The following is a 26474-nucleotide window of genomic DNA, read 5'->3' as shown; positions in this document are numbered from 1 at the left end:
TTGCTTAAGCAGGAGGAAGTATGTAATCTAGGTACTTTAGTCCAGTACTGTTGGATAGTGACACTAGGATGATTCTTCTGTTGAGTACCCAAATAGTCCCTAGCCTAAGGGCTGACCAAAACACTTGATCCCACCTTTATGTTACTACAGAACCTAAGGCATGAGTCCTGGAACAATCCCTTTTTATGTGCAGCATTTTCGAACATAATAGGTAGCATGTGCTTTCGCATGTGTACTGATGTGCGACTGGTATTGGGATTGGAATGAGAAATTCGGAGGCATTATTTTTCAGCATGCTCTCATACTTCATCTTTTGACTTCTTCACTTGTTCTTGCAAATCTCTCTCTCTCTCTCTCTCTCTCTCTCTCTCTCTCTCTCTCTCTCTCTCTCTCTCTCTCTCTCTGTGTGTGTGTGTGTGTGTGTGTGTGTGTGTGTGTGTGTGTGTGTGTGAGGGGGGGGGGGGGGGCGGCAGTGCACACAGACTATTCCTTTCTTTGTTACAGTTACTGTTGTCATAAAATGATTGTTTTTAATATGTCAAAGAATTTTTCCTGACTTTATTATTGGCTTCATTTATTGTTTTTTTGAGATGTTTTTCTTCTCTTGCAATATTTGTTGTATTTCGTGAAAGAACTACCAAAAGGTGTGTTACATTTTTCATTGCTAAGTCAGTGTATTTTTTAACAAGTGAAAAAAAGTGGTATTGAATTTTGACCAACTACAAAGTAAGTAAAGAATGTCTTTTGATACATTTGTTAATAAGACTCAAGCAACAAGAGAATTTTTTCCACATGTAAATGAAAAGTGAAAAACCAGTGTTGGAATTTTGGATGTTGAAAACAGTTAGTTGTTGAGTTGAGAGAAAAGTGTAGTGTAGTGGCGAATAAATAAGAGTAGGTGGAATCAATACAAAAATGAAGTATAAGAAGTTCTTTATTAACAATAAATAGAACAGTAACATGGTTGCGGAGTGTGAAGATCAGTGGGTACTGATGGTAGTTGGCTAGGGAAGATTACAACCAAAAGTTTTTGATATATTGAGAATATAAGAGAGAAATTACATACAATACATCAAAAGAGTGATAGTTAATGAGAAAGCATTATGTGAATATAAGAAATGCTAGAACAAGTTGTGCTGTTTCTAATTCCAAGGGGAGTGACTATTTTTTACAAATTTTCACAGTAATTGGAACAAACTTCTACAAAAGGAAGTCATAAGAAATCGAAGTCATGTCACAAACTAGACTTTATGGTGTTCCCTAGGCTTGAGATCAATTAATAAATTGTAGCCCCTGCTCAATATAGCACTAATACTCCACAAATTCAACTTATCAGTGAAATATGATGACTTTGTAGCTGCAGTTGATTCCAGGTCTCTGGCCGTGAAGTTCACTTGGGCTGACAGGCTCTAACACTATGTGTAAGGTAACTTCTGATAAATAAAATATTTATTATATGACTGTCATCCAGCATGTTTACATATTGTTGCCAACCTAAATTTGGTTGGTGTTCATAGAAATAAAAGCAGTGGAAATCTATGTGACTTACCGAATCATAACACACTCTCAAGTGATCTTTGGGATCTACACAGAATGTATTTAAAGGCGGCACTCCGCAGCAGTCTAAAGGATATGATGTCACAAAACATATATAACAGTAGGTTAGGTTAGGTTAAGTTCGAAGGCTGCATGAAGGCTGATACTTTCTTCCTCTGTATTAGAACATCCTTTCCTTTTTTGCTGCACCCCCTCCCTCTTTCCCTCTCCCTCACTCCGCACTGCACAATCTCCGGATGCTGCACCTGATGGCAGTCTTGTCATGTCTCCATCTAGTCCCTGCACACTCAGCCAAGAGCACTCTTCTCTCACCCCATCGGTACTCTGCTATCCCTTCACCTTCCCCACTCCCTCCAGGGTGCTGCTTTAGTTCCACATAGATGTGCTTGCTCATGTAAATGAATGTATGTGTGTGTGTGTGTGTGTTTCCTTTTCTGAAGAACACTTTGGTCGAAAGCTAAATGTATTACAGTCTTTTCATTGTACCTGTCCGCAACTTCAACATGTTATCTTTGCAGTGAATAGCAATCAATCCTTTTCCTTATATTGTAAATACTGTATTATATTAGGATTAATAAATAAGTTTATACTATTTGTTGATACAAGTAAATAATAAAAATTGCCAGCCTGCAACCCTTTGCTCTGAAAGTAGACCTCTCACTAAAATTTGAAATATTAGAGGTCCGTTAACTACTACACATACTGTCCTCCAGATTGAGGGTATTGCCTGTAAATCACACAGCATTAGTTTTGGCAGGTGGTGAGAACCATTTCTTTATAGAACTAACTGAAATCAAGAGTATGTCAAATGAATGATAAAAGTAGTATCAGAATGAGTTGAGTCTTCATGGAAAGCTTATCTTGGGAATTTTGTGAAAAAACTAATGATTATTGTGAAACAATATTTCTTGACAACTGTGAAAATCCATGTAGCTGACTGATGGTATCACTGAACAATTATTGGAACTGAAGACACCAGAACTAGTAATTTCCCAAGTGCAGTGATGAAGTCAAGCATCAGAAGGATTTTTTTATCAAAATTAATCAGCCATAGCCAAAAGTAAACAAGTTGATGTAGGGAACTTAAAACATAGTTGGGCTTATTTCCTAAGAAATTCAAAATCTTTAATTATAATAGGTTGCAATAGCATTGCACATTCATTATTCCTCATATCTTTTGAACTCAATGACAAGTGCAAATCACTTAACAACACATAGATTCTGATTGTGGGGGAAAAATACAGGATGTTATTTAAAAAGTGTGCAGTTGTTAGATTTTATTCCACCCTTAGGCCAAACCATAACCTATAAACAGACAGTGATCACTGGGATTAGAGAAAAAGCATGAATATTTTAGATGTCACATTGTTGCAGTCTGCAAAAAGTTATAATGAGCTGGGATGAGGAGATGTGGATTGTTACCTAATGTGCAAGAAAGTTGGTGCAGTATGAAGTGGAGAGAAACATAGGAAGTGATGATGTTATAGAGTTAACACCACTTGCTATCTGGCTATGAAGTCTCACAATGTAAGATCAGTTTTGCAGATGCCCATCGTTTTGTGGAGCAAAAGTATTGTAATTGCCTGTAGGCACCAAGGTTTTCACAGTCAGCACAAAAGAATATCAAGTGCTATGGTAGGCATTAATGTCCTGAAGTAGGAATGAAAATTTTAAGACAACCACATATGTATGTATATTCCACAAGCCATCTTCCGGTGTGTGGCAGAGGATACGTCTGGTACTATTATCATTTCCCTCATATCCTCTTCCATTTGTAAGTGGTGCACCATGGGAAGAATGACTGTTGACAAGCCTGTGCACGAGTTCAAATTTATCTGATTTTCTCACCATCATTGTTTCGTTAGACATATATGGATAGAAACAATATGTTGTCTCTCTCTTCATGGAAAGTACATGATTATAATTTCAACAGTAAATGTTTCCATGATGCACAACACATTTGTTTCAATGTCTGTCACTGAGATTATTGAGCATCTCCATAATGCACTCGTACTTACAAAGCGATCCTGTGATGAAACACATTGCTCTGCTAACACTGGAAAATTGATGAACAATTCGCAATAATTAGTCAAAGGTGTATTTTGTAAGCCACTTCTTTTGTTGATAAATTATGCTTCCTTATGATTTGTCCATTTAATCTCAGTCTACCATTCACTTTTCTTAAAATTACTTTTATGCTGTCACTCTGGGCAGTTACTCCTAGGTACTTGTATTTTACATTTGTCATCAAGTCAGCAATTTATCGCGAACATTATAATCAAAGAGGAATGGGTCCCTTTTCCTGTTTATGTGCATCCATTACATATCTTAGTATACTTCATCAGCTGTCAGTCCCTGCACTAACTGTGAAGATTTATCCACTAGATTATTTATATATATTGTAACCATTATGTTGAACAGTGTGCTGAGCAATTGTATGATCCAGTTACCAGCTGACCATAATCAAAAAGTGTCCACTCATCCAATGTGGGTGAATGATGTGTATGCTTTCATAGACAGCCCTTCTTCTGATGGGACAGAAGATGCTAATCACAGGACTGTTGCATGTGTGGTGGGCAGCCATACGGAATCGTTTTCGTAGGGATTTGATCCATGAGGCAGGATATTAGAAACAGAAGTGGGATAGGTATGTATGATGAAATTGTGTAACTTCTGTGAGCAGGAGAATACCACCTTGGGAAGAGTGATACTGACAGTGGGGCAGATATTAGTCCAGTCAATGAAGAAAACTTAGGAGGAAAAAAATTGATTAGTAGCAAATTTTTGTACAGTAGTGGGAGGGAGTGCCATGAACAACACATTAAAAATCTTGACCAGTAGAGTGTGAGTGTGGGAGTCGGGCATTTAAATGTCACATTTTACATTTTCTTGAATAAATTGAAAACTGCAATTTGTAGCAAAAACGTTTCTCATTAAAACATAAACTATATTAAATTTCCTATGAAAAGGGGGTGTAATAGGCTGGAGAGGAAGAGGTGAGAGGTAGAACCATGAGGGAGGGTAGGGTGCCAAATTGTGGTCATGCACTTCCCTCTTTCCTAGCTCTGCAAACTGAAGAGTGAGCAGGCAATTGCCCCCTCTGTCTACCACACTACACCTCAAGAAGCAACTACAGGATGCTTCATAATGTTATACTGATCCGTCATGACTCGCCTTACGAATTGCTGGTAATGCAGTGTGCAGACTTGCACGGGGGTGTTTATTTTCCATAAAATGCATTAACACTACGTGGAATACAGATTGTGTTACTAACAGTACTAATGCAAGAAACACACATGGACAGAATCTATGTAATTCTCTGCACACGATTCACACTGCTTGAGGGGAAATTGTTCTTAGTTATCATTATTGGCAATTGTAAAGTTCTTTTGTGAAATACAACTTCTCTCACCACAAGCACTGCTTGCCTTTCAGTTTACAGACGTTCTGTACCTCCCCAGCATTTCCTGTCCAGTTCTCTTGTGTGAATAGACAAAATAACTTCACTGATCTCTTGTTAAGATAGTGGAATAATTTTTAGTTTATTAAGAAGATTGGCCTGAAATTAGTTTTCACCTTTTGTTATACGTTCTTATCCCACAGAAGAACTAGACTCATACAATTTTTTTTAATTTTTTAGGAGACTCTATCATGCTTTACTTGGGGCAGATGATTCCAAAATTGAAATCACGCTCTGGGAAACAGTCTGCTGCTGATACAAATCAGGCACAGTCTTCTGGTGGTGCAAAAAAGAAATCAAAGGGAAGAAGATAATGTTTCACATCCTGTATGTTTTCTACAGCTGTATAAATTAATATTATGGCTACACAAATAAAAATTAATATATTATAGATTTTATTTTAATGTTATGTGTGTTTACAAATGTATAGTATAACTTGTTTAAAATTCCTGTGCTTGTTTGGAGGTAATGTTATAGAGACGGTAAAGAAAGTGTACAATAGTATAACACTATCAGAACATTGAAGATTACTACATTACTAATTTTATGATATCCTAATAGAATGAGTGAATTTTCAAAAATGTGTCAGAAGCCTTTGTTGGCAATTTTTTTTTTTTTTTTTTTTTTTTTGTAAGTCCTCTGTTAACTTCCCTTTTAAGTGATTTGAAGCAAAATAGAAAATTGTGGTACATACTTGAAAACATTACTGAAAGGACTGCTTTTAACACACTTCATCATAATATTGACTTGTCCAGTAAGGACTGTAGGCATCCTGCATATTTCAGCAGCTCTCCAGTCTCTTAGTGTTTCGTTCACATCACAATCGCTATGCACTGAAGATCTGAAGCGGATTCTTTTTATGACACTGCTTTCCGATGCTTGATGTTCAAATAAACATAATTCACAAACTTAAAGAAATTTAACCTTCATAATAGTTTACTAGTGATGTTTAGTATTTTATTTTTATTTTTTATTGGCATTTAGTGCACATTGCTTTCGGTTAGTACCTTATTAAATAGCTGGTACATATAATGATTAAAATTTTTTGTGTAAAGGTACACAGATCACATAATAGCTGATAACACATCATGATAACATTAATATGCTTGATAATACATCGTGACAACATTAATATGCCCAGTACTTTGTAATTCCTCTGTGTTTATTTTACTTATTTCTCTTTGCTTTTGTTTTTTGCACTATTTGTGAAGCTAGCTTATTTGATAACATAAATGGTGTGCGTTTATAATTTTGTTGTGGATGTAGTTCTTCATTACAGTTTCATCTCACCTCAGCGTCTGTATCACTGCCATGAGAATTCTGCAAAGAATGCTGTTGTTTACTGCTGTCACAGTGTATGTGAATGTTAACGGATGAAGTGAAATTGTGTGTAATTATATCCAGTTTTTCGCTTCATCCGAAGACTAGCTCTTTCTATGTAAATTATCATACTGTTTCACTTAACAGCAGTCACCAGTAAGTCAGCATTCCAGTGTAAGTTATAGTGAAAGACATTTTCAGTGTGAATAGGTGGATGGCAAGTTCAGCTTATACTTTCAGTAGACAGAAAGGCCTTAACTATCTGTGTTTTGTATGAGTTTTTGAGCCCATTGGTATGGACAGATTCTACTTGCATTTTCTGATCTTGCAATGGCCACGACTTTTCATTTGACCCGTGAGTAGGTATATGATAGTAAATTATGGGACTGTAATGGTGTGAACAGTGCTTGATAGGTTGATCACATTGAAAGTTGTAATCCTGAGGCAACCAGTTCAACTTCCTCATCCCTGCTGTTGCATGTTCTCTAGTGGAAGCAGATGCATATACAGTCACACACAGGTTAGAACTAGTTGATTTATTTCTTAGGTTCAGCATACATTGGAAATCCAATGCTACAGCAGGCGGGGAGTGGGCATCGAACCCACAGTCCCAAGCAGCTATGCATTGTCAGTATCCTGGCCACAGCTTGTAAACATTGCAAAATGGCTTTTTGGGCACATGCTTGTAGATGGTAGACACTAGGCATGCCAGCGTCTCAAAGAGTCCTAGTTCGACTTTAGGCCCATCGGAGCTGATGCTGGACCATACAGGAGGCAGACCTGTAGGGCGATAAAGGATGATGTCTGCACCAGCAGACACCATTAGAGGATCTCTAGGCCACATGACAGTAGCCTGCTTTACAGTGGTCACCAATCTGATGCCTCAAGCCAGCTGGGCAGCCATTATATATATGTGCTACAGTCAGATATGTTGACGTGCAAATGGGGTAAACATCACATAGCTCCCATCACAACGTCGTATGCGTGTCCTGGATTTTGGTAACATAAAATGCTGCACCAGCAGCTTGCTGAAGTTAGCACAGTGCTCATTGGTGCTACAGAAGCCTTGTAAAACTAAAGTGATGTAAAGTAGGCTATGAGGCTTTATCATTGGAGTCCTCGGATAAAAACTTGCTGCATCAAATTTGGAAAAAATCCCAAGCCACTGCCTCCATCAATTAGGGACTATGTTTGTTGTGAAGGTGGTGAGTTCCCTCGTGTATGCCCAGAGGACAGCATCTGATTGGCTAGATTGCATCACGATAATGACATGGATGATATTGAGGTGACCCTCTCTGCATCCATTTGTGTGCACTGTTCAGTATTGTTTGCAGTGCCACCACTTGTACCTGGTGTGAAGTCTTCCTCTATGATCTTTCTTTGTCGTGTGCACTTGCAGCTGTCATTGCCATCCCACGCTGGCCACTTAGAGCAAAAGGTGTCCATGTGTCACTGTTGAACTTCAATATTACTAAAAGTTCCAGTGTGTTGTTCATCTGAGCTCATGTTATGATGGTTTTTGCGGCATAGCACTTATCTGATTGTATTGCATCAACCATGCGAGGTATAGAGAAGCACAATTCATCACTTTGAAGACTATGACATGCTGAACAATTTGAGACCACTTTTCTACTGCTACCAAAAATACAATTAAGGTTCATTAGGGTGAGGAATGGAGTAACAGTCAAATATTGTAAAGTTACTAACTACTTAACCTACGATGATACAGTAACTATTACTTTGTCAGATTAAAAATCTTGGCGATACACATTAGCTGATGTGATGTACCAATTTTTGTTGGCAATATCACAAGTCACTGATACAACATGTTTATTACATAAATTTGATAGAAAACTGTTTAATCAAGTAAGATGCTCCACAAAACAGCACTGTGGACGTGCTAAGGATATTATCATACATGCTGTACACTATTTTTATGAGGCATGTTTTGTCTGGTTTATTATGCTATATTCAGCTGTTTAATGGTTTTGTAACAAAAATCACCTGTATTTAAAATTTTATTAAACTTATGAGAAAACTGACTGCACCAACAGAAAGAGCAGGAAATTTTCTGTAGGAATGATTGCCACTTTTTTTAATAATACATTTTGGAGATTGTTAATAATTTAGTAAAATTGTGCAATTCTTTTTGTAAATTGTTGACAGACTATCCATAGTACAACTTACTTCAACATCTGGAAATTTCTGAATTAAAAAGTATATAAAATAAGAGAAAGGCGACCACTCACGCATTGTGAACTGATGCATCGCACACAGAAACACGTAACAGAAAACAGTATCCACACTAGCTTTCGAGTTCTTGCTCTTTTGCTAGTAACGGTACACACAATCACAAACATAGACACACTTCAACTGGGGGATTACTAGAGAAAGAGCAAGAGTAATTTTAATGTATCATTTATTTTTCTGTCCCAGTTATACACTTTTTTTTAAAAAAAAATATATGATAAATTTAGCTCTCCCTGTTGTGTCTGTGTCAGAACCACACATCAGTGTAGATCTGAAGGTGACCCAGAGAGCTCGAAACTGGTCATGTATTTAAAAAATGTGCAACTGAGAGACTGAAAAGATAAGCAATGTATTAGAAATATTTTAAATGTCAGTATAGTTGAAAGCCAGAGTGAGTACTGTTTTCTGCTACCTGCTTCCGTGTGGCATGCTTCAGTCCACTATAGGTTAGTGGATGCCTTTCCCTTATTTTATAGATTACTTCAATATCTAAAATCAACCAACCCAAAACCATACATCTTCCTATGTAATTAGATATTAGTTAGCATTGAGGATATGGATATAGTAAATTTAAACTGATGCAAATTCTGAACCTAACAACAGGTAGTTATGAGGAGTCCAGGAGGGTATATAAGAGCCAGCCAGAGGCTAGAGTGAATACTCTGTTTTGGATTCTGCCGGAAGGTGGAAGTGTGATAGTTTGTGTGTCAATTCGGGTGCACATTCAGTTTGAAATTAGAGTTTTTCATGTTCTCCTGTCTGCTCTTCAGTAGATATTTATTTTTGAATAGCAGTTGAGGCGTAACATTCAGTGTGCTAATGATCTTAATTTATCTCTATGTGTGACTGTTGTGCTCTTGGATTTTTCTGAGGCTTCTCCAATTATAATTGCTTTAAAACTCAGAATTGCTACATCACATTTGTGCAATAACTTGTAATAATCATATTGAGTTAACAGTTTGTATATCCTCTTCACCAACACATACATGAACCAAATTACATTAACATCTTGGTTCAATATCCAGACTGTGAATGAAACTCAGTATCATTTAACATTTATGGTAACCAGCTTCCATTGTATGTTTATCTATGCTTTGGATGTCTGCACATCTCCAAGGCAGGTAAACAATCTATCAAATATTTATTCCTGCATCCGAGTGTATGTTTCCTTTGTGAAGTTGTTGCGATCGCCATCCCACATTGAAGATGTGCACCGTCTCTCGATATATGCATATATGCATAACCTCTTAATCTCCCACTTTTCAAATGATCTTACTTTAAGTATATCTACATGCTGTATGTAATATGTAATGTTTATACTCTTCAATTATGAATAATAAAAGCTTTTGATGCATTTCCTTAGGTAATATACCCATAACATAACCAATATGATTAACTCCTCATGGTTGGGGTACAGTCATATAAAACTTATTAAAAGACATACTTGTCACTGACTGTATAAATTACTAATTTTCACTATTGCAATTTTAATTTAAAGCCATTCTCAAGTGGCATGCTGCAAAGGACTGTGCTCTAGAACATGTCAAATTTTTTTTAAATCTTCTGACATGTAAACAGTGTATGGGAACAGTGGTTTGTTGAGATTTATGTTAAAGATGCTAACATTGTTCCAAGATTCAGATACAAGAATGAAATTTGATTTTTCATAATGTTTTTAAGGTATGGCATGTGCTAAAGCACAGTCTTTCACAGTATACGACTTGAAAAGTTGAAATTTCAGTAGTGAAAATAAATAAATTCCACAGTTATTGGCGACTATAATGTCTTAAAAACAACCGGTATGATAAGGCTGCTTTTGGTTTATTTTTACCTTAAAGTTAATCTTAGTGAAATTACATTCTGACTACTTATGAGGGTAATCCCTAAAGTAAGGTCTCCTATTTTTTTTATAAATACAGAACTCTGTTTGTGTGACAGTTGGTCACACTGTTATGAAGAGTGCTTCATGCGCTGTGTGTAAACATGTGCAGGCCGTGCTGAGGCACTCAGTCTTGGCTTGGCAGCCATTGAGAATGGAGCTTCCGTTGGATGTTACCACCAAGTGTGAATTGTGTGCAGTTATTCAGTTTTTGAATGCACTGTGCCAATTGAAATCCATCACCATTTGACGGAAGTGTATGGGGAGTCGTGCATGGATGTCAAAAATGTTCGTAAGTGGCGTAGAGAGTTTGCAGCTGGTCAGATCGAAATTCACGATGAACAAAGGGGCGGGAGACTGCATGGCGGGGAGCTGGTATGACATAGGCATACAAAAACTGCCACAGCGTCTACAAAAATGCATCGATTGAAATGGTGATTATGTCAAAAAATAGCTAAATGTTCAAGCTGTAAACTGTTGTAAACCATTGTAGAAATAAACGGGTCTATATACGTATAAAAAAATAGGAGGCCTTACTTTTGGGATTACCCTCGTAGAAATCTTAAACTTTCATGTAAGTTCTATAATGAGGTATCTTGAACAGAATGACCTCCTCAGTGCCGACCAGCATGGATTTAAAAAAAAAATCGATCTTGTGAAACCCAATTCACACTTATCCCACATGACACACTGAAAGCTTTGGATCAAGGCAATCAGTAAATGCTGTATTTCTTGATTTACAAAAAGCATTTGACTCAGCACCACACCTACCCCTGTTTTCAAAAGTCCCCCCAAGGAGCTCGTCACTCTTTGGCAGGTTTGTGCTTGGCTACCATGGGGCCCCAGCTTTTGCAGCACTTTTTCCCTTCTGTGCTGCATGTCTATCCTCTTGCTATTCTTTTTCCCCTCCCTTGGGGAACATGTCTGGGGTATTATTGGGAATGTTCTGCATTCTCTTACTGACCTGCGAACAGTTTCAACTTTCTTTTCGGCTTCTTTTTCCTTTCTTTGTTTCCCTCCTCCTCTTGTTCCTCTGCTTCGGTGTTTGAGGGTCCTCTTTTTTCTTCTTCCTCCCTGTGTGCTCCTGAAGGCCAACCCACGTGTCTGATGCGTAAAAGGTGACTGGGTAACTCGTAATTCCCAGCCCGGGGTCGACAGGTACGGTTTGCACATACCCCCTGGTACAGGCCAGGCCCATGGAGGGGTGATTGCCTGTGCTGTAACCTTTAGAGATTGCCCATTGGTCCCTCTGTCAGGTGTTCGGACGGTGTGACCTGAGGTGTGAACAGTCACTTAAGGCAGGTGCACCCCCTTGTGTAGGGGGCCCCTAGTTGGAAGGACAGCGCCATCAGAGATGCTGGCAATCATAGTGAATTTCCTCGCGATGAGTCACTCATCCTCTCCATTGACGTTGATGAAACGTAAACGTAATGAGGCTACTGATTCGAAGACTCTTCCCACTGCACCGCGGTTCCTTGTGGTATCGTGTACTGAAGACGGTCAGTCCTTTGCCACGGTCAATCCGTTTGTTATTCAGAAAAGTGTTCATGCAGTTGCTGGCCGTGTGAAATCCTGCTCTCATTTATGGAATGACACCTTGCTTTTGGAGACAGCTTCTAATGCTCAAGCACAACAACTACTTGCTGTCTCGCTTCTCCATGGCAACCCTGTTTGTGTCGAGGCACATAGAAATTTGAATTCTTCCTATGGTGTAATTTTCACCAGGCCGCTTGACGGCCTGAAATACAATCTTACCTCTCTGATAAGGGAGTCATTGCCATTCATCGTTTAATGAAAAAGGTCGATTCCTCACTTTTGATAGGGTGGTGCTGCCATCCAAGATTAAAGCAGGCTACGAAATCATCACAGTCCGGCCGTACATTCCGAATCCGATGTGCTGTTACCAGTCTCATCGGTTCAATCACACTAGAACATCATGTCGACACCCAGCCAAATTCATAACCTGTGGCAAGGATGCACACAAGGCGAATGTCCACCTCCTTCTCCCCGCTGTATCAACTGCAATGTCAGCCATGCCGCTGCCTCCTGGGATTGTCCCATGTATCTAGATGACTGGGCTGTTCAAGAGATTTGGGTCAAGGAAAGAGTGCCTTACCCAGTAGCTCGCAAGTTACTGGCTAATCGCAAACCCTGTGTTCTCCAGTCTGGCACTTATAGTTCAGTTCTTGTTACCCCTCGCTCCATGAATGACATGGCTACACTGACGTGCAACCTCAGATTTGGCTTTGAGGTTGTGGAGTTGCCCAGTGTCAAGGTAGCATCACCATCCCCCCGTCCCACTGTGCAACAAACTGTCAAACTCTCGCCTAAAGGGGTGGAGCTACCTACTACACAACCGGCAGGCAGGAAAGGCCAGAAGGAGTACTCCCGAGAAGACTTCCCCCAGCCAAACACCACCCAAGCCTTCCTCAGCCTGAAGGGCTCTAAGAAGTCTTCTAAAGACAAACCTTCTTCCCCTTCACCAACTTGAAGATCCTGCTCAATGGTGTCGCCACATGGTCGCATATCCCGGCTGGCCTCTGTCAGTGTGCACCACCAACTGTTTTTTGGTGTTGGACTCCACTGGCCGACCGCACAAGCACGCCGATGCTTGTGTGGACCCCATGGAGCTCGATCCTCCTGCTTCTGTGCCCTGTAGTAGCGACTCTCCACCACTGTGTTGACACCCCTACATCTCTTCCTCCTTATGACTGTCCTCCAATGGAATGTTTGTGGCCTTCCGTCCCACAAAGAGGATTCGTGGCTGCTTCTACCATTGGAGCATCCCCCTGTACTTTGCCTTCAGGAAACAAAATTGTGCCCTCAAGACCGCTTTGAGCTTCCACATTACTTACCGTTTTGTTTTGACCTTCCCCCTGAGGTCAGCATCTCATCTCATGGGAGCGTCATGCTACTTATATGGGATGACCTTCATAGTCAACCCATCTCCCTGACGACCCGTCTTCAAGCTGTTGCTGTTCGCCTCTTCCTTCCCCACCTGACTTTCTCTCTCTGTACCATCTATGTACCTCCATCCTTCGATGTCACCAGGGCCGACTTCCTTCAGCTTATTGGGCAGATACCTCCACCGTTTTTGCTACTCGGGGACTTTAATGCGCATCATCCCCTTAGGGGTTCCCCCAGGACCTGTCAGAGAGGTGCCCTCTTGGCTGACATTCTTAACCAACTCAACCTCTTCTGTCTTAACACTGGTGCACCCACTTTCCTTTCTGACTCCTCGCACACCTATTCCCATTTGGACCAACCCTTTTGCACTGCCCAGCTTGCACATCGTCTTGAGTAGTCCATTCTTTCTGATGCTTACTTGAGCGACCACTTCCAATGGCAGCTTACTAAGGCTGACTGGCCGCTTTACTCCTTCCTGGTGACCTTTGCAGAACAAGATTTCCTCAATTGTGATGACCAGGTGGACTATCTTACAAATGTTATCCTTTCTGCTGCAGAATGTTCCATTCCTCGCACTTCCTCTTTACCATGTCGTGTCCCAGTCACTTAGTGGACTGAGGTGTGCCATGATGCAATTTATGCACAGAGACGTGCTCTCCACATTTTTAACTGCCACCCTACACTGGAAAACTGCATTCATTATAAACAGATGTGTGCAAAGTGTTGTTGAGTTCTTTGGGATAACAAAAGAGCTAGTTGGATTTCGTTCACTAGTTCTTTTAACAGTTTCACACCTTCCTCTGTTGTGTGGGCCGACCTCTGATGGCTCTCCGGAACCAAGATCCATTCCCCCATTTCCAGCCTGACAGTAGGTGCCGCTGTCATCGTGGATCCTGTTGCTGTCTCCAACACCTTGGGCTGCCATTTTGTGGAATTTTCGAGCTCTTCCTACTATCACTCTGCCTTTATCCATAGGAAACAAGTGGAGGAGGCTCAGGCGATACCCTTATCTTTTCCGAATTGTGAGTGCTACAATGCTGCCTTCACCATGAGGGAGCTAGATTGTGCTTTCAGTTCATCCCGGTCCCCCGCCCCAGGGCCAGACACTATCCACATTCAGATGTTGCAGCACCTCTCTCTTGCGGGCAAGCACTTTCAGCTTAACACATACAACCGTATCTGGCCTGAGGGCACATTTCCTGGACGCTGGTGTGAAGCCAGTCATACCCATACCTAAGCCCAGTAAGGACAAAAACCTTCCTTCTAGCTACGGCCTCATCTCTCTTTCCAGCTGTGTTTGCAAGGTGATGGAATGTATGATTCATGCCCAGCTGGTGTGGTGGCTCGAATTTCACCATTTACTCGCGAATGCACAGTGTGGATTTCAAGCGTGGCATTCTGCAGTTGACCATCTCGTTACTTTGTCCACTCATGTCATGAATGGTGGTTTGCGGAAATCCCAGACTGTGGCCATGTTTTACGATTTGGAGAAGGCCTACGACACCTACTGGTGAACTGGTATGCTCCGTACTCTTTACATGTGGGGATTCCGTGGGCGCCTGCCCTGTTTTCTTTGGGCATTTTTACAAGACCGAGTTTTCCAGGTGCATGTAGGTTCTGCTTTGTTGGACACCTTTATTCAGACAAATGGTGTGCCTCTGGTTTCCGTCCTGAGCGTCATCCTCTTTGCTATCGCCATTAACCCTATCATGGCCTGTCACCCGCCGGGTGTCTCCGGCTCCCTTTTTGTTGATGATTTTTGCCATCTATTGCAGTTCTCCACAGACCTGTCTCACTGAGCGCCGTCTTCAGCACTGTCTTGATCATTTTTACTCCTGGAGCATCGCCAATGGCTTTCACTTTTCCACTGACAAAACCGTCTATGAATTTCTGGCGGCACAAATGGTTTCTTCCACCATCTCTACATCTTTTGGGCCTGTTGCCCTTCCGTTCGTTGACACTACAAAATTCCTGAGGCTCATGCTCTATAGGAAACACTCTTGGTCCTCCCATGTGTCTTACCTGGGAGCCCACTGTACACAGTCCCTCAATGTCCTATGTGTCCTCAATGGTACTTCTTGGGGTGCCACTAGAACCACCCTCCTTGTCCATTCGAATCTTGACTATGGATGCTTTATGCATCTGCACACCCATCCCTTTTACACTGTCTTAACACTACCCATCATTGTGGCATCCGTTTGGCGACAGGCACTTTTACACCAGCCTGGTTGACAGTCTGCATGCTGGAGGTGTTGAACTACCAATGTCCTACCGCCATGACTTTCTCCTCAGCAGGTATGCATGCCGTTTGTTTGCCTTGCGTGGCCACCCTCCCTATGTCGCCTCCTTTGATGATTCCTTCGATCATCACTTTGGGGCTTGTCCTTCTTCTCTGTTACCTCCTGGAGTCTACTTTCGCCACTTGCTACGGCGGCTTAACTTCATGCTACCTGCAACTTTACCCGTGGGTGTGAACCCTTCACAACCTTGGCTTCGTGAAATGGCCCATGTTAACCTTGGCCTTCATTCGCCCCCTAAGGACACTACTCCAGCCTTGGTCTATTGCCTCCAGTTTCATGACCTTCGCATGGAATTTAGCGATAGTACCTTTATATACACTGTTGGCTCTCGGACTGACTGTGGGGTTGGGTGTGCGTTCGCCATTGGCACCAGTGTCTTTCGATATCAGCTTCCGGCCCACTCCGCAATATTTACAGCCGAGCTTTTCGCCTCATATCAGGCTGCGGATTACATCCGGCGACACAGCCTTCCCAATTGTGTCCTCTGCTCCGACTCACTCAGTGCCCTCCAAAGTATCTGTGCGCTGTACACTGCTAATCCCTTAGTGCAGCGGGTACAGGAAAACTGTCACTTGCTCACTCTTGTTGGAGCCAATGTCATGTTTCTTTGCATCCCTGGTCATGTTGGTCTGCCAGGAAACGAGGCTGCTGCCAAGGCTGCAGTCCTTTTACCTCAGCCCGCGAGTACCTCTATTCCCTCCGATGATCTCTGCGTTGCCGTCTGTCAGGAGGTGGTGTCCCTTTGGCATCGCCAATGGTCCTTCCTTCGCGGGAATAAGCTCCAGGATATTAAGCCTCTCCTGGCACCTTTGATGACCTCTTCTCAGCTCTCCCGTCGAGAGGAGATTATTTTAGCTCGGCTTCGTATTGGGCACTGCCTTTTTAGCCATCGTCATTTGCTCAGTGGTGCGCTGCCCCACCACTTTGTACGCATTGCACTACCTGCTGGAATGCCCTTTTATTACTAATTTACATTCAATCTTGGGCTTTCCATCTGATTTATTGTCTGTTTTAGCAAATCACGCGCTGGCTGTTGCCTGCGTTTTACTTTTTATCTGCTGAAGCAATATGATGAAGGCCATTTAATTTTTAGTTTTGGACCTCCATTTGTGTATGGTGTTTTTTTTTAGTCTTGTTGTCCACATGCCTTGTTTAGATGGCTCCTATTCTTTCTATTGAAACTGACATAAAGTCGTTTCCCCTGTCTCTGTGTTTGCATTCTATAGTTTTGACTTGGGCACGTATGACCTCAGTTGTTTTTTTTTGCTCCCTCAAACATAACCAAACAAACAAAGCAATTGTCAAAAGTACAATCATATGGGGTATCAAGTGAAATTTATGACTGGATAGAGGACTTTTTGGTAGGGAGGACACAGCATGTTATTGTGGATGGAGAGTCATTGTCAGATGTAAAAGTAACTTCAAGGTGTGCCCCACAGAAGTGTGTTGGGACCCTTGATGTTCATGTTTCATATTAATGACCTTGCAGACAATATTAATAATAAAATCAGGCTTTTTGCAGATGATGCAGTTATCTATAATGAAGTATTTTCTGAAAGAAGCTGCATAAATATTCAGTCATATCTTGATAAGATTTCAAAGTGGTGCAGAGATTGTTAACTTGCTTTAAATTTCAGAAATATAAAATTGTGCTCTTCACAAAAGGAAAAAATGTAGTATCCTAAGACGATAATATCAGTGAATCACAGTTGGAATCAGCCAACTCTTACAAATACCTGGGTGTAACACTTTGTAGGAATATGAAATGGAATGATCACTTATGTTGAGTCGTGAGTAAAGTGGGTTGTAGACTTTGATGTATTGGTAGACTAATGTGGAAGTGCAATCAGTCGACAAAGGAGATTGCTTACAAATCACTCATGTGACCAGCTGTATAATATTGCTGACGTGTGTGGGACCCATACCAGGTAGGACTAACAGGGGATATTGAACTTATACAGAGTAGGGCAGCATGAATGGTCATAGGTTTGTGTAATATGAGGGAGTGTGTCACAGAGATACGGAAGAAACTGAACTGGAAGACTCTTGAAGATAGACGTAAACTATCTTGAGGAACTCTACGTACAAAGTTACAAGAACTGGCTTTAAATGATGGCTCTAGGAACATACTACAATTACCTCCTTATCCTGTCCCTTCTGACCCTTTTTTATACTTGAGACACTGATACTCTTACCCTGTAAACAGAAAAATTAACAACCTGGTTGTATCAGCCCTCTACGTACACACCTGTACCATTGTAGCCAGAAAACCTTGTCATATTATCATTTCATGGATTTGATAGTTAATGTGGACGTATCATAAATTTTATTTTATTGGACATGTTAACACATCATATCTTATTTTAGTGGTCAACTATTTGGTTTCTTCCCCACATCAGTGTGATGACACTACAGTGCATTTAAATTTATTTGTAACTTTTGACAGTTTGAAATGGACCAAGTGGAGGGAAGCATAGTTGCCATTGTGTGCTGAACACATTGCGTAATCTGTCAGCCGTGACAGCTGCCGTATCTGCAATCTTTTTCAAACGATTTTAAAGAAACTGTACAGTAATAATTATGACATTTTGGTGTTAGCTAAACTACTGCAAGAAGTTCTTAAAGTTTCCAATGAAAAATAGGGGGAGGCTATGAATTTACATTTCTTATGTGTTAGTTCATATGTTGCTGCTTATGAAATTTAGATAATATGTTAAATTATTCTTTGTTGGGAGAACAGAAGAGGCTCTCTCCTGGAAGTGCAGAGTATGCAGTAGGAACATTTTGATTGGGTATCAGGAAAGGAAAATCTGTGCCCTTCAGACACAGTTGGAGAAAGCAAGGAAGGAACTCTTAAGGATCAAGGGAGATAGCGGGGAGGAGGGTGACTGGGAACTGGCACCTGGTAGGAGGATAGGAAGGAAGAGAACACAATCTGACAGTTTTATCGTTAACACCAAAAACAGGTATCTACCACTGTCGGAGTTAAGTGGAGAAGAGCCTCAGGTGGAACAAGGAGCAGGAAATGTGCAGCACACTTCAAACGAGGTCAAGAAGCCTAGGAATGTACAAAGTGTTAGGAAGAAGAAAGTGCTGCTGCTAGGTAGTTGCCATGGGTGAGGTTAGGCCCTCAGTTACGGGAAAGTTTAGGGGCAGCATACCAGGCCACCAGTATCTTCAAGCCAAATGCAGGGCTAAGTCATGTGATAGAGGACCTAGGGCTTTATGTAAGAACTTTACAAAAGAGGACCATGTAGTGATAGTGGGTGGGGCGGGAAACAGTTTGGCCGACAGGGATGGGGCATATGACATAGGTGGTAACCTGGACAAGGTAGCTTCCCTGACTCATGGCACCAACATACACTTTGTTGAGTTTTTCTGGTGTCATGATTGACCGCACCTTGATGGAGCTGTGAGGCGAATCAATGTGGGCTTAGGGATGGCTCTGAGGATAGCCAACTGTGCTCATGTTTCTCTGGTGCCCGTCGGGACTATCAACAGATGGGATTTCACTAGGCATGGCCTACACCTAAACTGGACTGGGAAGGGAAGATTGGTACAGCTGATTCATGAAAGTATACGGGGTGGATCTCGGGCCACACATGGTCAAATACCTGTTGTCATAGGTAGGAAAAGTAGGTCTTTTTTTAGTATAAATCCAGACAACAGGTTCCCCTGCCTAAAGAGTATCTCCAGCAGTTTAAAAAATACTGAGACAGTCACTCACAAGACAGATTTTAACACTTCAGATATCACACATACCAGATGTCACGAAGAAAAACAAACCATTGGAAAGAATAACATGGGGCATTTCACAGACCTAACAATCCTCCATCAAAACATGCAATCAATAAAAAATAAAATAAAACTATTAGAAGTTGAGCTCCAATCTTTGAAGTGCACAGTAGGTTGTAGAGACACAGAAATCCAACATGTAGTATTATCATCATATGAAAGGGCAAACTCTTACTGCAGAACTACTTCAAGGGACTGATGACCTCAGATGTTAAGTCCCATAGTGCTCAGAGCTATTTCAAGGGGTGGAGGATCATGCATTTATATCAGAAAAGGAACACAGTTCAAATTAGGACATGACCTCAGTACAGTAAGTGAAGACAAAAACTTTGAAATATCAGCTATTGAATTAACAGGGCTTGATATCACCAAGAAATTAATCATTTTGTGTGTGTGTAGATCTCCTAGTGGTAATGTGGACACTTTTTTCAATAAATTAACAGAAGTTCTAGATAAAGTCTCAAGTACAAAGGTTGACATAATTCAGTGTGGAGACATTACCACCAACACTAATATCATAAATGAAACCAGCAGCACCTTCATAAACATCCTTCAGAGTTTTGGTATGTCCCTGTTGGTCAACAGTGCAACAAGGGTTACTACAATGACTGCGTCAGTAATTGACCATGTGGCCACAAATATGGACAGGGAAAAATGTGATGTAGCCGTAAAAGATCTTGGACTACCAGACTATCTCTGTCAAATAACAACAGTAAAATCAGGCATCGAATCATTCCCTAAACAACAAGCCTTCAAACGACATCTATCAGAAATGAAAATAAAAGATTTTTGAAAAGAACAAGAAAAACAAATCTGGGATGAAGTGTATAAGGAAACCAATGTGAATATGAAATTTTCTAAATTCTCCACATTGTTTAAATTGAACTTTGAAAAGGCATTTCCAAAAGTATGCATGTCTGTATCAACATCTCATAAAAACAGATGGATAACAGCAGGTATTAAGAAGTCCTCCCAAACACTTAAACACCTTAGTTCCATGAGAAAGATTCCACAATGATCCAGAATTCTTAAATTTCTATCATAGATACAAAAAGATCTATAGGAAGGTGCTGATTGCTGCAAAAAAGTCATTTAATGACAAAATAATATATAATGCAGAGAATAAAAGCAAAGCAGTCTGGGATGTTATAAAAAAGGAAAAGGGGAGAGAACCCCAGAGAATGAAGTCAATAAAACTGTTCAAAAACCAAAAAATAAAGTCAGTAGTCTTAGATGAAGTACCACTGTGTGTACTGAAACAATGCATAGGGATTATACAAGGCCCCTTAACAAATATAATAAATGAATCCTTCACATCAGGGACGTTTCCAGAGCACTTAAAACAGGCAAGAGTTGTACCTTTGCTTAAGAAAGTTAATGCAGAACACACAGAAAATTACCTTCCCATTTCCCTGCTGTCACCATTCTCAAAGTAAATGTATTCACATGGAGCAGTTAAAATTCCCAGTGTTTTGAACAGATCTTTACAATGAGCTCGACTAGTATTTTGTGGTATTACTCTTATGGCTCTTTTCTGGAGTTTGAAAATTGTGTTCATGTTTTGTGCGTTTGTTCCCCAAAACAGAATGCTGTAGCCAAGAACTGAGTGTACGTATGAATAATATGTAACTAAAAGACACTGCATGTTACACACTGATGATAGGATTCTAAGGGCATAACATGCTGATGACATTCTGTGTGCAAGTACCTTTGTGTGTTCATACCACTTCAACTGAGAATCAATATTCATTCCTAGAAATTTTACATTTGTTACACAGTCTACAGAGGTGCCATCTACATTTAATTTAACATTGACTTTTTACTCTTCAAACTGAAATTAATGGCATTAGTTTTCTTTATGTTCAATGTCACTTTATTGCTTATTAACCAATCACAAACCTCCTTGAGAATTTCATTTGCTTTCTCAGCATGGAGTTCTCTTCTTTTTCTCAGTGAGTATAATACTGCTGTCATCAGCGAAGATAATTTTTTCACCATGAGTAACACTACTGGGAAAGTCATTGATGTGTATCAGGAATAGTATTGGTCGTAATATGCTACCTTGCGGGACCCCTATATTATTGTATTTTGGTTCTGATAAGTGTTTTACTACATGTTTAGACCTATTTGAAGTATGTATTATCTCTACTCTTTGTACCCTATCTGCTCGGTATGATTGAAACCAGTCATTAGCTACCCGTCTTATTCCTAATACTTCTAATTTATTTAATAGAATCTTGTGGTCGACTGTATTAAAGGCCTTAGAAAGATCCAAAAATATGCCTGTGACACTCATCTTTATCAAGAGCATCAAGTACAACTTTTGTGAATTCTACTATGGCTGACTCTGTATTTTTGCCACTTCGAAAAAGAAACTGTGATTTGCTTAAAAGTTTGTATTTATTCAGGTAATTCATTAATCTGTCTTTCATAATTGCTTCTATTGTAAAGGCCTTTGCATATGTCTGCTTGTGTCTGTATATGTGCGGATGTGCGTGTGTGCGTGCGCGCGCGCGAGTGTATACCTGTCCCTTTTCCCCCCTAAGGTAAGTCTTTCCGCTCCTGGGATTGGAATGACTCCTTACCCTCTCTCTTAAAACCCACATCCTTTCGTCTTTTCCTCTCCTTCCCTCTTTCCTGATGAAGCAACGGTGGGTTGTGAAAGCTTGAATTTTGTTTGTATGTTTGTGTTTGTTAGTGTCTCTACCAACATACCAACGCTTTTGTTTGGTAAGTTACCTCATCTTTGTTTTTAGATATATTTTTTCCACGTGGAATGTTTCCCTCGTGTGTGTGTGTGTGTGTGTGTGTGTGTGTGTGTGTGTGTGTGTGTGTATGAATTAGCATTTTTTAAATGGGTCTAAACATGTAAATACTTTGACATGTCCTATATCCTTGAAAAAGAGATCTATAGATGAATAAAGCTGCTGCTGTTGCTACTACTACTACTACTACTACTACTACTACTACTATTGTAAACCTCGAAGGATGTCGCTATCTGTCTCCAATGTTGAGAAAATGGAATATACATAAAGGGCTCCATCACGAATGCATTTGCCACTGAAAAAGTTAGAATGAAATATTCTTAAATCCCTCATATCTCACAAATGGTATGAGATATCGAAACAAGATTTTGGCAAACGATAGCACACAGAGAGAAGAGTAATTCTACCATATGATTAACATGCAAAGCCTCCATACCTACCATGATATTAAAGCAATTACTGAATTTTTAAAAAATGAAATAATGTGTCTTTAAGGACCATCAATAGCCTGTGGAATGAGAATTACCATGGGTTTTGCAGCAATGTAAGTGAAGAAGCTGCACATTTATTTTTATATTGAGAATGGAGTTTCTCATAACTATTGATATGTCTCGACCTCAGTTGCTAGTTTAATAATACACTGTTTTAGGACACTGCCACAATTTCAACTGCATTGGAATGCTAGTGAGATGTATACCTGTAAACTCTGCTATGCTTAGGCAAAAAGAAGCAGATATTACCACAGCAACAAGACAAGTAACAAATTGCTCAAAACTCGACACAGTCCTTCATGAACCCATGTCTCCTCAACTACATTCTTGGTATATGGTTGACAGCTTGAGACCAGTCCTGTGATGTAACACTTGCAATGACTTCTTTTGTCAGCATTTCAACCTCCCTGAGTGTTAATTTCTTTTTGTTTTTTGCCACATTACTTTTCATTCAGGCCCATATATTCTCAGTCAGATTTAAATGAGCATGATACGGAGGAAGCCTGATTAAACTATGCCCTTTAGCGTTAGCCATTTTGACGACCTGGTAACGTGGAGTTGTTAGCTTGTACAGTCCTACAAGTTTCATTAACTTCGCCTTACACAAGCTATGTTGAACTTTATCGAGTCAAACGTTTCTTTGTTGTTGTTGTTGTTGTGGTGGTGGTGGTGGTGGTGGTGGTGGTGGTGGTGGTCTTCAGTCCGAAGACTGGCTTGATAAAGCTCTCCATGCTACTCTATCCTGTGCAAGCTTCTACATTTCTGAGTAACATCCTTCTGAAAGTGCTTTGTGTATCAATCTCTTTGTCTGCCTGTACAATTTTTACCCTCCATGCTTCCCTACAATACTAAATTGGTGGTCCCTTGATGCTTCAGAATGTGTCCTACCAGCCGATCCCTTATTTTAGTCACATTATGTCACAAATTCCTCTTTTCCCCAATTCTATTCAGTACCTTCTCATTAGTTACATTACCCACCCATCTAATCTTCAGGATTCTTCTGTAGCACCAGATTTCAAAACCTTTTATTCTCTTCTTGTCTACACTATCTTCCATGTTTCACTTCCATACATGCCTACTCCATACAAATACTTTCAGAAAAGACTTTCTGACTCTTAAATCTATACTTAGTGTTAACAAATTTCTCTTCTTCAGAAACATTTTCCTTGCCATTGCCAGTCTACATTTTATATCCTGTCTACTTCAGCCATCATCAATTATTTTGCTGCCCAGACAGCAAAACTTGTCTACAATTTTAAGTGCCTCATTTCCTAATCTAATTCCCTCAGAATAACCTGATTTCATTCGACGACATTCCATTATCGTTGTTTTGCTTTTGTTGATGTTCATCTTATATCCTCCTCTCAAAACACTGACCATTCCGTTCAAATGTTCTTCCAAGCCCTTTGCTTGGTCATTGGCAAAACTCAAGTTTTTAATTTCTTCTCCCTGTATTTTAATTCCTACTCCAATTTTTTCTTTTGTTTCTTTTCCTGCTTGCTCAATATACAGATTGAATAACACTGGGGATAGGCTACAACCCTGTCTCACTCCCTTCTCAGTCGCTGCTTCCCTTTCGTGCTCCTCGATTTTTATAACTGCCATCTGTTTTCTGTACAAATTGTAAATAGCCTTTTGCTCCCTGTATTTTACCCCTGCTGCCTTCAAGATTTGAAAGGGATTATAGCAGTCTACATTGTCAAAAGCTTCTCAAAATCTACAATTGCTGTAAACATAGGTTTGCCTTTCCTTAACCTGCCTCCTAAGATAAGTCTTCGGGTCAGTATTGCCTTGTGTGTTCCTACATTTGTATGGAATCCAAACTGATCTTCCCTCAGATTACGATACAGTACCAGCACAGTGATGCTGTTTTGGTTGATGTTACAAGGCCAGTTTAATCATTCATCCAGACTGTTGCCCTGCAACTACTCAAAAGGCTGCTGCACTCTTCAGGAACCACACATTTATCTGGACTCTCAACAGTTACCCCTCTGTTGTGGTTGCATCTACAGTACGACTATATGTATCGCTGAGGCATGCAAGTGTCCCCACCAGTGGCAAGGTTCATGGTTTGTGATATCCAGAGAAAAATAGCCGCCTTCCTCCACCGTGTTGTCGGAGCTTTTCCATCACAACCAAGTGGTATTGCGTATTGTCCATTACTATTGTCAAATTCAGAGGAAAGCTTTGCAACAGAATGTTATCTTCACAGCCAGTGAATGTGTTCTTGGATGACAACATTTATTTCGAATCTCATGTTCAGACGTGGTGCACTGTTGTAGTTAATGCAGTGTCAACATGAAACATTCATTCACATTACCTGATATCTGTAGATCACTGCAATGCTAGAAAGTATCATGCTGTTGGGTGCCATTTTTACCAAGGCATGAATATTATCTATCTGTTTAGTTACATCATCCAGCCATTTGAACATTTTTAATGAAGTGTCTCTTTTAAACTTCATGTTTAAATCTTCTACAGGTGAAAGCCCAGTTGTTAAATGAGGTAACTCATTTCAAATACTTGGAATTCGAGTACAAGTTGTGCTCAAATAGTATGTTTAATTGCACAGTATGTGTGAGAAAGGGGTCCCATTTCTTTCACAGTTCTTTCAGAAGCATTTGATTGGGGCTGTTTTTCAGAAATTGTAACATGACACACCTCGTCCCAAGCTAGAAATTCTTTAAAAGTGTTGCTAGGAAACAGTACACCATTAACAGTAAGTTATCTTTTAGGTTTTCCAGCATCTGTAAACTAATTTTTTAAATAATTAATTACTGTTGCACTATGTGCTAACTTAAAGGGATACAATTTTATATATTTGATTAACACTGTATAGCTACAAAAATATAAACCACTCCTACTCTACCTCTTGGCAGTGGCCCAAATCTACTGCTGCTAAATCATTTAATCACTTAGAAATTTTTTTGAACATTTTGTAATTCAAGTGGTCACTCCCTTCCTTTACACTCTGACATAATTCATAGGTATGTAAAATCTCTCTTACTTTTCTACTTAACTTTTTAAAATAGTAGTACTTAAACCCATTTCTTCCCAAAAATGAAAATTGGGAAAATATGGCATTTTGTCGTCAACTCAACTTTAAAGTAGTTGAAGTAACATTGTAAATATTAAAAACTAGCGGTATTTGGTGTCATTGGCATCATATATAATGTTGTGCTGGCACAATGTCGAGAGTTTCATGGTTAAACACACGCTTTTATTTGCTCAAAATGTACTGCACTGTTCATTATAGGAAAGTACTGACCAAAGTTGATAGTGTCACTCATGAAATTTTGAAACACACTCTTATGAAAGAGAACTTAACATTTCTTGCATATTGCATATGTAAATCGTTCGGCTGTTGGAAATCCTGCATCTCCTTGCATTTTCCTCGTAGATTATAATATGGTCAACTATGTCCTTTCCCATGCCCCTGGCAATCTGTTTTCTAGTGGAGCAGCAAAAGTTGATGTTTTTTCCCTGAGGTTGTTGGTTTATCTCCAGTTCAGATTTTTCTTCAGTTTTCAAAAGAGGTTGTATAATCTGGGATCTGAAATCAGTTTGACTGGTGGTAGAATTATTGCCAGTTTGTACATTTTCCAAGCACTGACAATAGCACTGTCAATTCCATTGGAGAATAATAGGCACAACCATTTCTTGCTTTTATTTCTGTTTCTGTAGTTTGCATTTATGCTGTGTAAATCTGTACCTCCTATCCCTTGGTTGTACTGGTAGATAACTTTTGAT

General features: G+C 40.1%; 1 protein-coding gene across 1 annotated transcript in view; it reads left to right on the top strand.

Annotated features, from left to right (window-relative positions):
• Positions 1 to 5408, top strand: part of LOC124594942 (signal recognition particle 19 kDa protein) — a 74586-nt gene extending 69178 nt beyond the window's left edge. The window contains exon 4 of the mRNA XM_047133445.1: positions 5198 to 5408. Within this exon, the coding sequence (XP_046989401.1) occupies positions 5198 to 5331 (134 nt within the window). The 3' untranslated portion in view covers positions 5332 to 5408. The remainder of the gene's footprint in view (positions 1 to 5197) is intronic.
• Positions 5409 to 26474: the final 21066 nt, after the last annotated feature.

Source organism: Schistocerca americana, chromosome 2, assembly GCF_021461395.2.
Source record: "Schistocerca americana isolate TAMUIC-IGC-003095 chromosome 2, iqSchAmer2.1, whole genome shotgun sequence".
Taxonomy (NCBI): domain Eukaryota; kingdom Metazoa; phylum Arthropoda; class Insecta; order Orthoptera; family Acrididae; genus Schistocerca; species Schistocerca americana.
Note: the sequence above shows the minus strand (reverse complement) of the source record. Positions and strands in the feature narration are given on the sequence as shown.